This window comes from Populus euphratica, unplaced genomic scaffold, assembly GCF_000495115.2.
Source record: "Populus euphratica unplaced genomic scaffold, PopEup_1.0 scaffold1062.1, whole genome shotgun sequence".
NCBI lineage: Eukaryota > Viridiplantae > Streptophyta > Magnoliopsida > Malpighiales > Salicaceae > Populus > Populus euphratica.
This window is the reverse complement of record NW_011500916.1, coordinates 44170-60082: the sequence shown is the minus strand read 5'-3', so window position 1 is coordinate 60082 and position 15913 is coordinate 44170. Positions and strand designations below refer to the sequence as shown.

At 31.8% G+C, this 15913-nt stretch overlaps 1 protein-coding gene across 1 annotated transcript; it reads left to right on the top strand.

Moving 5' to 3' along the window:
• The first annotated feature begins 2616 nt into the window (after positions 1–2616).
• On the top strand, positions 2617–13710 carry BASS2 (Sodium Bile acid symporter family). The gene is made up of 13 exons (XM_011014296.1): positions 2617–2826; positions 3002–3122; positions 3745–3871; positions 4008–4049; positions 4133–4246; positions 4350–4412; positions 9798–9925; positions 10673–10754; positions 11100–11151; positions 11288–11385; positions 11499–11657; positions 13234–13323; positions 13496–13710. The coding sequence occupies exons 1-13, from the start codon at positions 2718–2720 to the stop codon at positions 13571–13573; spliced, it is 1263 nt and encodes a 420-aa protein (XP_011012598.1). The 5' UTR covers positions 2617–2717; the 3' UTR covers positions 13574–13710.
• Positions 13711–15913: the final 2203 nt, after the last annotated feature.

Here is a 15913-nt window from a genome sequence, read left to right as displayed (position 1 = left end):
CGATAATATTTATAAGGCTTAAAAAAAATAAAAACTCACCTTAATATAACCAAAGCTTTAGCATTAAACAAATGTTATGAATTGCCAAAATTGATGGTCGATTAAAAGCAGCAATCATTGAGAATAGTTTTTTGAGTTCCACAATTATTGGCAAACAACAACTCTTGAAGCTATACCATAATTGAGAAAATGGCCTTTCAAACACCATTATTGTTGAGTAACAATTCATCAAAAGCTAAGAAACGATAGACACTCTAGGTCTCATGAAAAAAGCAGCAACCGTTAAGAAACAGCTATCATCAAACACTCTCAAAAACTCGAATCAACAAAGCGAGTGCCTGCAACTTCAAATCGAGACAATTAATCTACATGTAAGTTTCGAAAAAGTTTTATAAAAAAAAAAAAATATCTAGGAGTTAGAAAAAACAACTTCGCAGACCTCCCATCATAGCCTCTGATAAAAAAGGAAAATACTACTGCTCCAAACCTTTCTCTTAAAGCATTGAATGACCAGAGAATTATTGGATGAAAAGTACAAATAAATTAAATTAGCAAATAGCACTAAGCACGGAACAGTGTAAACAAGCCATGAGATTGGACTTACGTGGAGGTAAATATTGGCTAGGGTGTACGTTGCTGACACAGACAATGTGCCCTTGTCCCTTGCTTTTATAGCAAAGCCTGTGAAATTTTGCCAAATTGCAAAAATAAATAAATAAAAACCCTCGTTTAAGTCGGCTACAGTTGCTGGAAATTCTTTGACTCCGTGTCCCCCGCCGGACAATTAACCAAGAAAAGGAAATGACTCTTGCCTGATTTAGGATTTTTATTTTTATTTTTTTCTATTTCAATTAACAGTGGAGAATTTATTTTGATTTTGCTCTCTGCAGTTCGTCCAGGAAAGAATAAGATTAATGAAGGATGAAGGCACGCAAAGCAAGACAAGAGATAAAATAATTAATATTTTTTATCGGTCTTAACTCACGCACCAAGGACACTGAAATTTTAAAAATAAATTGTCACAGTAACCTCTCCCGTGAAAGGAAAAAAAAAAGTCTTCTTGGCCAGTCAAAATTATTGATTATATTCATGCTTCAGATTTATTTATTTTTTGTCTCTTGAATCTATAATTGTTTCAATTGTATACCAAACTTTAGTGATATTATTTAATTTAATAAATTTTAATTAAAATTGGTTTCTAAATTTTTAATTTTAACTATTCTATTTTATATTCATAATAAAATAAAATATTATATTTAAAATAAAAATTTAACATAATTAAATCAAATTTTAACCAAAAAGATATATTTAAAATATTCTACTTTCTCAGTCGTATTTTCAAGATACATTCACTTATTTTTAAATATAAATAAACTCATCTTGAGGAGACGACGACAAAAAAAAAAATTATACTTATTAAATTTTATTATATGTTGTTTTTATTTTATATAAAAAATAAAATAAAATTAAAATAAATAACTTGAAAAATAAATAGACTTGTATATATTTCATGGTCAATGAAAAGTTGACATATAAAATGAAATATTTAAGATATTTTATTATAAATATAACATCTAATAAATAAATAATCAATAAAATAATATCATGTAATATTAAAAAAAAATATGCAAATCTTTCCAAATCTTTATAAATAGAAGATATCAATCTAGAAAGAAAAAAAAAAAATTCTTGAAGATACATTTTTTTTCAAGACTAGCTCTCAAGTTTTCTTCACAAGTCTTAAAAAATTAAAACTTTTTTAGATTAAACCTAAATATTATATAAAAATTCTTAAATAATATTTTAGAAATTAATTAAAGATATTTTTTAAAATATCAAATTATCAAATCTTATTCCACAAATAATATATAAATTTGTGTTCGTGCAAAACAGAAATTTTAACTTAATTTCACAAATAAATTAAATCATTAGGATAAATTAAAAAAATAGTTTATTTTTTATAAGAATATTTTAAATAAAAATTATAACCAATTATATATTTAATAAAATTATATATTTGTATATGTATTCCTGTCAATTTTATATACCTGAAACTATCTTTTCAAAATTAGACAGCAACTTCCCTCCTTGTTTTAACTACTATTTTATCATATCATATCAAATCAAAGGATTTGAATCGTCTATTTTGCAGCGAGCTGGTTAGACGTGCAATTTCCTCCTCCTCCATTTTTTTTCCTCCCTTTCTTATGATAATAACCGGCAGAATATTTAGAAAAAGGCAAACAAAAAATTAGGAGGATTTATCAATTACCTGAAATACCCTCCTTGAACTTTGCCCATTTATTTCATTTTCATCCCTCTATGTTAATCGGAAAACTAAGAGAGCCTGTTAGGCTCTTAGTTTATAGTTTCTTCAAATATTTTTTTTTATTTTCAATTAGAGAAATTGCACTGCCGATACAATTTTCTGAAAGTTTCTTTCCAAATAATATTGTATCTGATAAATTAAAATATTTTTATATTTAATTTATAAAAATGGAACATTGAAATGTTATGAAATCAAAATTTGTTGTTTTAATTAGAAAAATATGAAAAATATAACCCGACAAAGACAAGCACGAGGGGAGGAGCCTACTTTGGTCTGGTTTGTGTGGTTCATTGGTTTCCACGACTCCCACATTTTCAATCCTATATAACCCGGTCAGTCTCACCTCATTTCAGAAACCTCCTTAAAACCCATCTCTCCCACATCTCTAATGGCGTCTATCTCTAGATTGGTTCTCCAAGATTGCAACTTACTGTCATTTCAAGCTATCTACAAGCCAAGCTCTTGTTTCCCTTCCAGTAGGCTGAAAACTCATCTGGGTATGCTTCATTACATTCGTTGCTTTTCTTTTTTTTTTGCCTCATTAGCTACACGTTTTTGGGTGCTAAGGATTGTTTGCTTTGTTTTTGGGTACATGAGTTTTCTGTGTTTATCCAATTCCAAACATTTATATGTGCTTTTACCAACAAATCTGTTGTAAATATGAATAATAAGATCCAAGAGCTGGGATTACTGTACCCTGGAATGGAAGAATTTGGACAACTCAAAACAAGCCGAGGAGTCCAACTGTGGCTCTCACAGCCCCTTCACCTTCTTCAGTCATTCACTCTTCAAGGTATCTTTTGTTAACGGAGTGCCTCATCACTGGTGTTATTGTAAATTTATATATTCAACAATTTGATCCTACAGTAGAAGCACCAGTGGTTGATGACTAATGTTTGAGGGTCATACTTGTAACAGTTCCCTTAGTTACTTCTAGAAATATAGGTGTCATGCTGTTATATATTCTAAACAAGTAGATAAAAGAATAGTTATCTATTCTAAATGGAAGTGATTGTAATTTGAAAACTAGCTCCAAGCTGTCGAAGTATTGTTGTCGTTTTCTATTGATGTACTGTTCATTTCCAGTACATTTAAGATTTATCCTTGCTGATGGCAAACCTCCTGGCTGTCTCTGCGCACCCCTACCTCCAATTTCCACATAAAAGTTAGTACTTAAAGTACTGTTCATTTGGAGTACATTGATGATTTTCCCTTGCTATAATTGTGTGAAATGCTGATCTGCTTCTGTTTCTTACCAATTGGATGACCTGAGTTTCAGATGAAAATGAATGAGTCAAGCTATTATTTCAGACTACTTGGTTCAATATAATGGAAAATAAAGTGACTCTTTAGGGCATGAACGTTTGCTTGTATATTTTCATTCTATGATATAACATGTTGGCTGCTTCATATAGGAACCCCCAAGTTTTGTGTAGGGCTGCTACAAATGCAACTGGTGACGTTCCTGACAGCAGCACACATGGTGGGATGAGCCAGTATGAAAGGATAATCGAAACTCTAACTACTCTTTTCCCTGTGTGGGTGTGTGTTACATGTCATTAAATTTAAGACCTTTTTTTTTTAATTGGATATAACAGAGAAAACACGATTTTTCAGTTTTAAATGCTCATCTCTTAAACACTGCTTTTTCGTACTAAAATTATAATTGTGTGAACAGGTCGTATTGGGCACCATCCTTGGTATTTACAAGCCAGCTGCGGTAACAGAGAAGTCCTCTTCTGCTACTTTGAAGAAGACGACTGATTGTAACTTAACCAACTGAAAGTTGCTGTCTTCCTGCAGGTTACATGGTTGGAGACAGACCTCTTTACCCTTGGCCTTGGCTTCCTCATGCTTTCAATGGGACTGACTCTGACATTTGAAGATTTTAGACGATGTTTAAGAAATCCTTGGACTGTAAGAGACAACTCATTCTTATCATTTTCAAAAGGGAAGAAGAATTAACGGTGATCCATTTCTTTTCAGTTTCATGCTTAAATTATATGTTTAATTGTTTCAGGTTGGTGTAGGGTTTCTTGCTCAGTACTTGATCAAACCTCTGCTAGGCTTTGTGATTGCAACGGTATTGCTTCAACATTTTCTTAGCTTTTGAGATCTTCTTTGATTTTGGGTGTTTTTTCTCGTTGTTCTTGAATTTTATCTTCGGCATAAATAATTGTTTGTTGAAAATAGTGTAATATTTAGTCAACCACATAACTATAATATTGATATACTCCGCATAACTCATCAAGGACATATGTCCTCTAACCTAGATGTTTTTTGGGGACTCAAAAGTGGTTAGAAATTGTTACATGGATCAATATTGTCTGAATTCTTTGATCAGTGAAGTCATTGTTTATTCATATTCTTTCCATTTCTTATCCAGTCAAGATTTACTGATCATGATAGATAGAATGACAGTTTGCACTTTCTTTTTGACTGCTTAAATTTTGTTCTCTTGAAGTAAATCCAAGGTTCTTACACAATCATTTTCTGTGGAATGCATACCAAGCTCATGCATATACTGTGCTTCAACTTTATGTAGAGGGTTCTTTTCACGTATACCGTGCTTTTGCTTTAGGTAGAGGGTTCTTTTCACTAAAGGGTGGAGTGGTACAAGAAAATGTTAGCTGTAATATCTTGATTGATTGATATACAATTACTTGATTTAGAGAGCTTGATCCAAGAAGATTGACTGATGTGTAATTACTTGATTTAGAAAGCGTGATCCACAAAATTGATTGATAGGCAATTGTAATTATGGTCAAGGAGTGATTGTAGGTTGTAATTATATTTTGATACTTCACTATTTAAAGAGAAGAGAGGCATTCAAATTATTTTGACACGATATTAGAACCAAAATTCTAAAATTTTTGCTTAATTCTTCGGGTTAGTATTTCTTTGGGTTGAGTTGTGAGATATTTTTCTTGAGTTTCTCTTTTGATATTTTTTCTTGGTTTGGGGTTATAGGTAATTTCTAGGTGTAGAGAGATTCTTTTGACATCATGGTCTGTTTTTTCCACTAGTTCTGTTCTTTTCTTTTGATTTATCATGAAAGTAATTATTCCACTTGGAAGTTTCAATTCAAGATGTTTGTGAAGTGCAAAAAATTATTGGGCCACTTAGATGGTCATCTAAAGTTCTCATTGATCCTAGGAGATTGATTCAATCTTGAAAGAGCAATGATGCTTGTATTATCTCTTGTTTACTGAGTTTTATTAAACCATATATGGTGAATAATCTTTGATCATTCATTGCTGATATGGAAATGTGGACTTATCTTTGGAGCATTTATTCTAAAAATAATGTTGCTTGAAAGTTTCATTTGGAGTTAAAAATTAGCAAACTATTGCCAAGGTAATCTTTCTATAAAAATTCTATTCTAGATTTCTTAACTTATGGAGTGAATATATTGGGATAATTCATTCTATCATTCCCATTGAAGCCTTAAAGGCATTACAAGTTCATCTTCAGAGTCAAAGAGATGAGTTTCTAATGAAACCAAGACTATAATTTGAGATTGCACATGCTAGTTTAATCAACTGAAATCCTGTTCCATCTTTGGAGATTTGTTGGGAGGAATTATTACCTGAATAACAATACCTAGTCACTCAGCATGGCTTTAATTCAAAAACCATGATGTATGAGATGTTAATGTGCCATATGCTGTTCAAAGTAAAGGAAGATTCAAGTCACATACTTAATGCTACCATTGCAAAGAGTTTGGGCATATTGCAAAACACTGCAACAAGAGATTTTTCAATTATTGCAAAAAGGAGGGGCCCATTATTAAAGATTGTCTATTGCGACCTCAAAACCGACATGCTCTAGTCCCTTATAATGCTATCCAGTCTAATTTTGCAGCTGCCTCTGTGGTTCATTCTCTAGATCAACAATCTATCAGCAGTTCTTCATCTCCGCTCACACCCAACCCAAAATAGTCCAAAAGATGGTTGTTTCTACCATATCTGACTTTGACATCCAAGGTAAAGGGAATCTATTTACTTCTTCTTGGTTGGTTGACTATGCAATGTGTAATCATATGACTAGTAGTCTTGTTATTTCACATGCTTAGTATAAGTATTCTGTGAAGTTTATTGATGATTATTGTCACACTGTGACGAATGTGATGGAAGCCAAGGGTGGGTACTGCCACAGTCACTACATTGCTACTGCTACTTTCTCTGCTTTGGAAGGCTTCCATTTTCGAAGTTTAAATGGTTTTGCTTTCAAAATCCTTGTATAATGGTACCTCCATTCCTTTTGTTTCTTCCACAAGCTTTCTGGGCAACCTCGAGAATCCTTCTTTGCAAAAAACCTTGAGCCTTGGTTTGCTGCAACCACCAAGATACAACCATGGTATCGTTTCTTCTTTCTTTATTTCATCCTCTCCTTGCTTCCTTTACCTCATTTTTCTTTTGTTTCCTTCTTCTTTCATATTTTTATTTTATTGTTGCTGCCCTACAAAGGCTGGGGTTGAGGTGCTTTTTGTAGAGGTCTGGGAAGGCTCTTGAAACACATCAATCCATCCCAGCCATTGAAACACATCCAGCCAAGGTCTGATGGTAATGCTAGTAGCCCTTGAGTTGGTTTGGCAGACTCTCTAGAGCAAAGGACGAACTGAAACAAAGATGAGGATACTTTCTTGCATCAAAACAGTAAGACAAGCGTGCCCTTTGTCTCCATTGAGAACAAACTAAAGAACAAAGAATATGCCAAAGATCCACCCTCAAGCTGGTTGTCTTTCCATTTGGAGAATAAGGGTGTTAAACGACGTGTCATGCAACCTTTTCATTGAATTAGGGTTTTGGCTTTAAAGGAAATGACATCGATTTTGGCTTCTACAACCTTTTTAGTGAAACTCACCTTTTCACTAACTTTGTTTCCTTCTTGATTTTCAATTTGACCTTTGAAGTTTTGATTTTGCTATTCTTGGCCAACTTCAACTAATTTTCAAAGAGTCTTTTCAATCAAACTCTTGATGACATTCAAGAGTCCTTCAATATTAGCGTCTTTCATACTTTCAGTCTTTGGATTTTCAATTGTGCAATTTTGGCTAAATTGACCCTAAATCTCAATTTTTATTCAATTAAGTCCTTTAATTCTTTTATTTTTGGTCAAATTAACTTAAAATTTCAAATTTTCTCTTCAATTATGCACCTAATTGAACCAATTGGAATTTCAAGCTTTTCCATCTCCTTCATTGCGATCCTGATTTGTGAATTTAACCATATTTGCCTTTAATTCCAATTTTTTCTCCTCAATCATGCCCCCTATTGAATGAATTGTACTTCCAAACTTTGCCATTTTTTCCATTTTGATCACTGATCTTTCAATTCTTCCAATTATGATCAATTTTATCTAGTTTTTCTAATTTTCTTCAATTAAACCCCAAATTGCATGCCCACATGATTTTCTAATCAACTATAGATCAAATTCTTGCTTGATTGCAACTTGCAACTCTTAATATTGCTACTATACCTCAGTCTTACTCTTAAGCTTCCACTTAAGCATGTTGGAAACAAGTATGCAAAAAGAGTTTCAATCTCTTCAAGATAATCACATTTGGGATATAGTTCCTTGTCCTACTGGCGTTAAACGTTTTTGTTGCAAATGGGTTTATACCATAAAGCTATAACTTGATGGTTCTATTGCAAGATATAAAGTCTGTCTGCTAGTTCTTAGAAATTGACGAGTATGGGCTTGATTATGAGAAGATGTTTGCACTTGTGGTCAAGATGACTACTCTTCACAATGTTATGACTATTGCTGCCTTGAAATGGTCAACTCAACATATGGATATGGTGAATGCATTTTTGCATGGAGACCTTAAACAAGAAATATACTCTTTTTCTGAGGTTTGTTGTTTAAAACAAATGGTGATATATGGATTGAAGCAGGCACCACGTGCCTGGTTTGAAAAGTTTTATTCTACACATTTTATTTAGAGTCAGTTTGACTCTGTTTCTCCAAATGATTGCTACTAAGATTATTGTACTTTTTGTATATGTGAATGATATTGTTATTATAGTGTTTGATTCTTATTTGATTGAATAACTACAGACGAAACTTAACACCTGATTCTACACTTACTGATTTTAATTTTATTTAGAGTTAGTTTGACTCTTTTTCTCCGAATGACTGTTACTAGGATTGTTGTACTTTTTGTATATGTGAATGATATTGTTATTATAGTGTCTGATTCTTAGTTGATTGAATAACTACAGACAAAACTTAACACCTCATTTCATATGAAGGATCTTAGTATTTTCTTGGTCTTGAGGTACATCGTTTTACGGCTATCATGCTTCTGTACCAACACGAGTATACTCAAGATGATGATGAGTTATTAACCAATTCCTTGTTGTATTGGTTGCTAATAGGGAGTTTAAGTTATTGGACAATCACTCAGCCAAATATTTCTTTTGCTATACAACAAGTTAGTTTATACAGGCTCTTTGCCATTCTCACTTGGCTATTGTATGACATATTCTTCATTATCTCAAGGGTACTTTTGGTCATGGGTTACTCTTTCCTACCGGGACTTCTTTACAATTGATTGTTTTTAGTGATGCAGATTGGGCTGATTATACTGATACTCGTCGTTTAGTTATTGGTTGGTTCGTGTTTCTTGGTGATGCTCTTATTTTTTGGAAGAGTAAGAAGCATGATCAAGTTCCTAAATCCTCAATCAAATCTGAATATCATGTCATGTCATCTGCGTACTTGGAGATTGTTTGGCTTCGGGGTTTGTTAGATGAACTGTGTATTCCTTAACTCGCCACTACTTTTTATGTTAATAACACTAGAGCTATTCAATTTGCTATTAATCCGGTCTTTCATGAGTGAATCAAGCACATTAAAGTAGAATGTTATTTTATTCATGGAACACTTGACCGGCATGTGATTACTCTTCTTTACATTTCCATTGAGTTCTAACATATGTGTTTACCATGGCTCTATTTTGTCATCGATATCAATTCATGGTTAACTAAGTGATGCTTCATCAATTTGAGGGGATGTTAGTTGTAATACTTTGATTGATTGTTGTGCAATTAATTGATTTAGGGAGCTTGATCTAGAGAGAGATTGATTGATATGTAATTGCTTGATTTAGAAAGCTTGATCTAGGGAGATTGATTAATAGGCAATTGTCATTATGGTTTAGGAGTGATTTTAGGAAGTAATTATGTTGATACTTCACTATTTAAAAAGAAGAGATCCTTAATTGAGAAGCATTCAGACCATTTTGACATTGAATATGGACCATTATATATCTATATATATATATATATATATAAAAGGTTAATAATAACTTCTATTGTCATTATTATTGTCTTTTGTTCAGGATGCTTATGTGAAACTGCCATATACAACCTTTTGAATTGTATTATATTGAAACAATTAGCTGACATTATTATGCATTTTTAAAATTATAATTGTTGACAACTATCTATGTGTATTTCAGACTTTGAAATTGTCAGCACCTCTTGCAACTGGTCTTATTTTGGTCTCTTGTTGCCCTGGAGGTCAGGCATCCAATGTTGCAACCTATATATCGAAGGGGAATGTTGCACTATCAGTTCTTATGACAACGTAAGAGTGATTTGTGTTCATCCTGCAGTTATGTTGGGTTGAACAACTCTGGCATTGTTTTCAATCGATTATGATTTGTCTTACATGCTGTTTGCTATTTGTTATTTTATGTCAAATTTTTTATTCTCGTCATATGGGGTAAGGCTCATGTTAGTAGTTCACTTTCATTACTTCTGTTAGAATATTCTATTGTAGTTGGATTTGACAAGAATCAAATTTATGGCAAATGTTCTTATTGAGGCTTCTCAAATTATTGTCATCGTGGTAACTATAATCAAGACTGTAATAGGTTGAGTTCTATTATCACAAGAGAGAATTTGGGTCTAAGTGATAGATGACTGTCTGTCACTTATTCACTGGTCCTGCTTCTATGTGTTGATTCCTTTGAAATCATACTCAAGCAAGCAAATAACAAAATTATCTTCTGAGTGTTCTTTTAGATGACAAATGTGAAGGTCGAAGAAGAAATTCTCTCCTTGCAATTTTATGCTTCAATGTACACTTTATGGATTGCTCATTTTGCACATCACCCACATCACAGATATTATTATATTCTTTGACCATAATTTATATCTCTTTGCATGACTTAACAGGTGCATGGGTGACATAATTTCCATTTTCTCTTTTAAAATGAGTGACTGCAGCTTATAATTATGTATAATAACTTAAAGGCTGAACTTAGAATACTCGTTAAAAGTTGAATTCCATTGTTACTCTTGTTTCCTAATTTTCAGTGAAATTTCTCAGATGTTCAACTATTGGAGCCATTATCATGACACCTCTCCTTACTAAGCTTCTTGCTGGCCAGCTTGTTCCAGTTGATGCTGTAGTAAGTTTTGACAGTCTTGAAAATTGCCTGCCTTGATGTTCCATAAGCTTGTGCAAATGATACATCCATAGAGATTGTAGATCCATGAGCATGCATTGAGTGCTTATATTCTCAAGGATCATAGTTTCACATGCATTGACAAAATGTGGTGGAATATTCAATCGACAGATTTACATGAACATAAATGTGAGAAATAATTGGGTAGAACCAGCTAAAAAATAACTTAGGCTGTCCAGTGAGTTACTAGGAAGGTTTGAAAAATGTTTTGGCATTAACCACATAAGGAACTTTCATGTTTGGCCTATCAACTTACAATGATAATGTTCGTTTTCTGCAATTTTTCAGGGCCTGGCTATCAGCACTTTTCAGGTTGTTTTGGTGCCAACTATTGTTGGAGGTAACTTGAAGGTTTTAAAACTTGTTATGAATTGGAGTTGGCTGGACTAAAGTTTGACATTTCTTTAGTGGCTTGCCACTGAAGGATTTTCATATAGACATAATGAAGTAACCCAAAGTCCTTCTTCATGTGACAGTTCTTTCAAATGAATTCTTCCCAGCATTCACTTCAAAAATAGTCACATTTACACCTTTGGTTGGTGTTATTCTCACAACCCTACTATGTGCAAGCCCCGTAAGTTCCCAAATTATTTACTGAATCTTTGGCATTCTGTTAAATCTACCAGGATTGTGGCAATTTTTTCTTTTATTAAATAAATCAAATGATAATATTTTACTATTTCTTAGATTGGTCAAGTATCAGATGTCTTGAAAACCCAAGGAGGACAACTGATAATGCCAGTGGCTCTCCTACATGTCGCTGCATTTGCTCTTGGTTACTGGCTGTCAAGAATGTCATTTGGTGAATCCACTTCTCGTACCATATCCATAGAATGCGGGATGCAGGTAAATGTGAAAAATATGAGTATCCTTGTGTTGTCTTCATGATAGCCATTATCATAGTATTTGACTGCATGTGATGCTTACAATATAAAGCTTGAGTTAAAAAGTAATCAAAACATTTGAAAATTAAATATAGGCTACAAGCTCTGTACCACTTTCAACTCCTTACTTTGCTAGATGGTCTCGAGTGTAGAAAACTGACAGCTCTAAAAGCTCTGCTTAGGATCGTGATTGAAATCAAGATGGACCTATATTTCCAAATGCCAACAGCTCCACTCTGAATCTTAGCAATAGTATTTGAAGAGTCTAATTCAATATGATGTTCAAGTTTGCAGAAATAGACCCACTAGAACTAACCTATAAAGCTTTTAGGATTTCACGGAGCTCTGCCTCTAGCTCACTGGAGTCCATAACACCAACCAAACAAGAGAAAATACATAAAAAGTCGCCACTGTTGTTTCTAAGAGAACTTATACCTGCTGGATGTGGCTTTTATTATCACAAAAGGGGCCATCTCATTTTCCAATAGTGAAGTAGCTGCCAACGTCAATGAGTAACTAGTAAAGAGATGGGCAACCACATCTTAGTCATCATAGATTTAGCACTGTTTCACTTTGATACTTATTGTTGAAATTATTTCCCTGTGACCCATATGGTTATCAAAAGATTCCAATTAGACACCCTGAATAGATAACTGAAGTTGAGGGAAGTCCTCCTTTTTCCAAATTTGCTTTCACTCTTTTATGTACTTTCTTTCTCTTTTTTCTTGCAAAATTTAGCAGAATCTGTACAAAATATGATTTCCCATAAAATTCTTAAAAACCAAAACCAAAACAAAACAGATTATTTGAAAAGGGCTTGCTATCAGGTTCCTATGCTATTTAATGGTGAGGCCACATTGAAATTAAAATAGCTGCTAACATATAGAAATTTTAAATCGAAGGAACTCGAAATGGAATGTGTTTAAATTTAAAATGAACAAAAACATAGTTTTGTAATTTTTAAGAGATGAATTTGTCTTCGTATCACTTGCTGTTTATTTATTATGTTTGAATGAATATTCAACATGTTTATGTCATGGCATGTGTGATGATTGATAAATCGGGTTGTCAAAGATTCATACTTTAATTGTTTGATAAGTTTTGTTCGTGACGGGTGACATGTAGGCATAACACAAGATTCATTGAATATTTATATTATTTTTTTTGTATTACGAATGTATTTTGAGTATCTTCTCTATCAGAAGTGTTTGGATTATTAATATCAATGATTAATGATTATCATTTCATTGTTTTATTAATATATACAAATATCTTAATTATGATAGAAATGATGGAATAAAAACACACACATTAGTATAGTTAAAAATAAAATGAAGAAATGTATGATTTGTTATTATCTAATTAAGACATGTGAACACCAAGCAACGTGTGGATACCATGTGCCAGTTTAAACTCTAGACATGTTCATTGTCACAACATAACAAGGAGCTTCTAATATCTCTAGGTCTGTATTGGCTTGCTAGCTGATTTAGTTTTTTGCAATCTGTAATCAATTTTTTCCTAAGCATCATGTGCAGAGCTCCGCACTTGGCTTTTTGCTTGCCCAGAAACATTTCACGAACCCCCTGGTGGCTGTGCCCTCAGCTGTTAGTGTTGTGTGCATGGCGGTAAGACTTCTACTTGAACATCTCGGAGTTCTGGATTCCCAGCTTTATTTTTCACTGCAATTCATTTGTTGGAAAAGAACACCTTTAACTTAGATGCAACTAGCTTGGAATTGAGCCATTGTCGTTACTGTTGTTTCGCTTGTCTCATTTCTTGCCCCAATCTGCCTTGTAGCTTGGTGGGAGTGCTTTGGCAGTATTTTGGAGGAACAGGCCAATTCCTGTTGATGACAAAGATGACTTCAAGGAATGATAGATTGCCCTCTGGCATCGTTTTGTAGCTGTTGTTGTAACATGTTTTTAAAAAAACATTGAATTTTTTTGAGGTTTTGGATGATTTTAAGGTGTTATTTTAAAAATAAATTATAAAAAATAAAAAAATATTACCCTGCTGTCTTTCTTTTATTTTCCTGTTCTTCTCGTCTTTGTAAATTAGGTTAAGCTCTTCCTTCCCAGAATTCATTCTCTCATATAGAAGTGAGATTCGATTTCATACCCACATGTTTAACCCATATGAGATCACCAGCTAAGCTGGCTGGCAGCCCAGCACACACGAAAAGGCCACCCTTTATTGAGTTTAATCATACGCTTGTATATACATTAATAACTCGTTAACTAACGGATTGAGTTGATGAAATCAAAATTCTAATATTGACATTTTGCTGCGCGCATAAAAATGTATTTGTTACTTTTTGATTCATTACAGTAAATATTTTTTTTTTTTGACAGTTAAACATGGTTATTATTTTCACCATGAGTTTATATAGATTAACTCTGAATGTTTTAAAAAAAAGTTAAATATTTTAATTTTAATTTTTTTTAAATCAAACTTCATTTTGTCTAGTTACTCTACAATGAAAGATTTTTTTTATTTAAATTATTGAGTTGATTTATAAGATTAAGTGGATTTAATAACACTAGAAGATAGCTATTGAGATTTAAAATTAATTTTCAAAAAATAGAAAATTCCATTTAAGTATGGACTCTACAATGAAAGATTATTCTTTTGTTTCACATCAAGACAGTCCTATCTATCTATTTTTAATCAAAGATATCATGATGTTAAGAGATTTATTATTATTATTTTTTTCATATAAGAAAAATATACAGGGTTATTAATATTTTTTAATAAAAAAATATTTAAAACTATATGGAGATTGACTTGATATAACCTAGTCAACTTAGCAAGTTCAAAGATAATCCAGATAACTAATAAAAATATAGTTTGATTCAAAATAAATATTTAAGATGAGATTTTTTTTATTAATATTGACATGAAAATATTTTGGATCAATTTGAATCAACCAAAGTTAACATATTAATCATATATTGGGTCATATAACTATAATAATCCCATAGAAATTACATAAAACATATTATGAAGTTTAATTTTTAATAAACTCAATGTTGAAAAATAAAATTAAAAAAATAATAATATAGATATAAGATTTACATTCTAAAAAAATATAATAAATTATAATGAACTAAGAATAAATATGTTGAATTTTGTATAAAGGTTCAATGGTCAGTTCCAAAGTTTTCATTTTTTATACTGTTGATAGTATAATTTGTAATGTTTTTTCAACATTTGAACATTTTTTTTAATTTCACTATAATTTTAGTATTTACTTTATAAGCTAATATTTATTTGATATTCTTACACAAGTACATTCAATCTAAAGTGGTCTTTTATATTATAATTTTTTTTTATTGGAGTTTAATAACTAAACATTTGTTTTCATTGTGTTATAATTTTTTTAGGTTTAATATCTGATGAGTTTTTATATAATCATCAATAATTTTTTCATTATTATTGTAGCTAATGACACTTATAGTTAACTAATATAACCATTACTATTATTATTATTATTGCTAACTAACAACTATTGTGACAACTTTCACCCTTGCTACTTTTACAACTTTGTTATCCATATGACAAGTTAGGATTTATATATTTGTCCAAAAAAAAGAAATGCTTTAATTAGAGCATATTTTGTATAAGGATTCATCAAAAAATAATGGTCAACCCCATATATATAATTTTATTTATTCATCTTTCTTTCTATTATTTACTTGTTTTTTAACAACTTTGTTTACTTGCTTTTATTATTTCCATGTAGCTTTATTTTTTCTACAATTTCTCTCTTATTTTTTTCTTCTTCTTCTGCACTTGTATTCTTTTAACCATAGTGTTAGATAAAACAAAAGAGTCGCAATCTCCTTGCATAACAACCACCTTTTTCTAATCAACAAAAAAAAGAAACTACATATATGATTGAACTAGCAAAGTACCTAAAAAGGATGTGGTTAAAAATTGGATGAATAACAAAACCTTTTTATAATCATTGATATATAAAATGTGTTGACAAATTGCGTCTAATTCTTAAAGGAATAAATATTGTAGATATCACACAATTATCTAGAGAAGACAACCAACCCACGAGGTAACACATCACTAGGTTTAAAACCATTGTTAAAATGATATAGTGAACATCTTCATAAAACTAAGGTTGTTTGATTTATCACTAACCAAAATAACTTTTTCACTTATTATATGCATTGCCACCTAACTTTATCAATAAATAGAATGAGC

What these genes read in the sequence shown, in the direction of transcription:
- BASS2 (XM_011014296.1), top strand. Translation starts at nt 2,718, where the DNA reads ATGGCGTCTATCTCTAGATTGGTTCTCCAAGATTGCAACTTACTGTCA. An exon ending in CTACTCTTTTCCCTGTGTGG is followed by an intron (nt 3,872 to 4,007) that starts GTGTGTGTTACA and finishes TTGTGTGAACAG; the next exon opens with GTCGTATTGGGCACCATCCT. An exon ending in TAGGCTTTGTGATTGCAACG is followed by an intron (nt 4,413 to 9,797) that starts GTATTGCTTCAA and finishes TGTGTATTTCAG; the next exon opens with ACTTTGAAATTGTCAGCACC.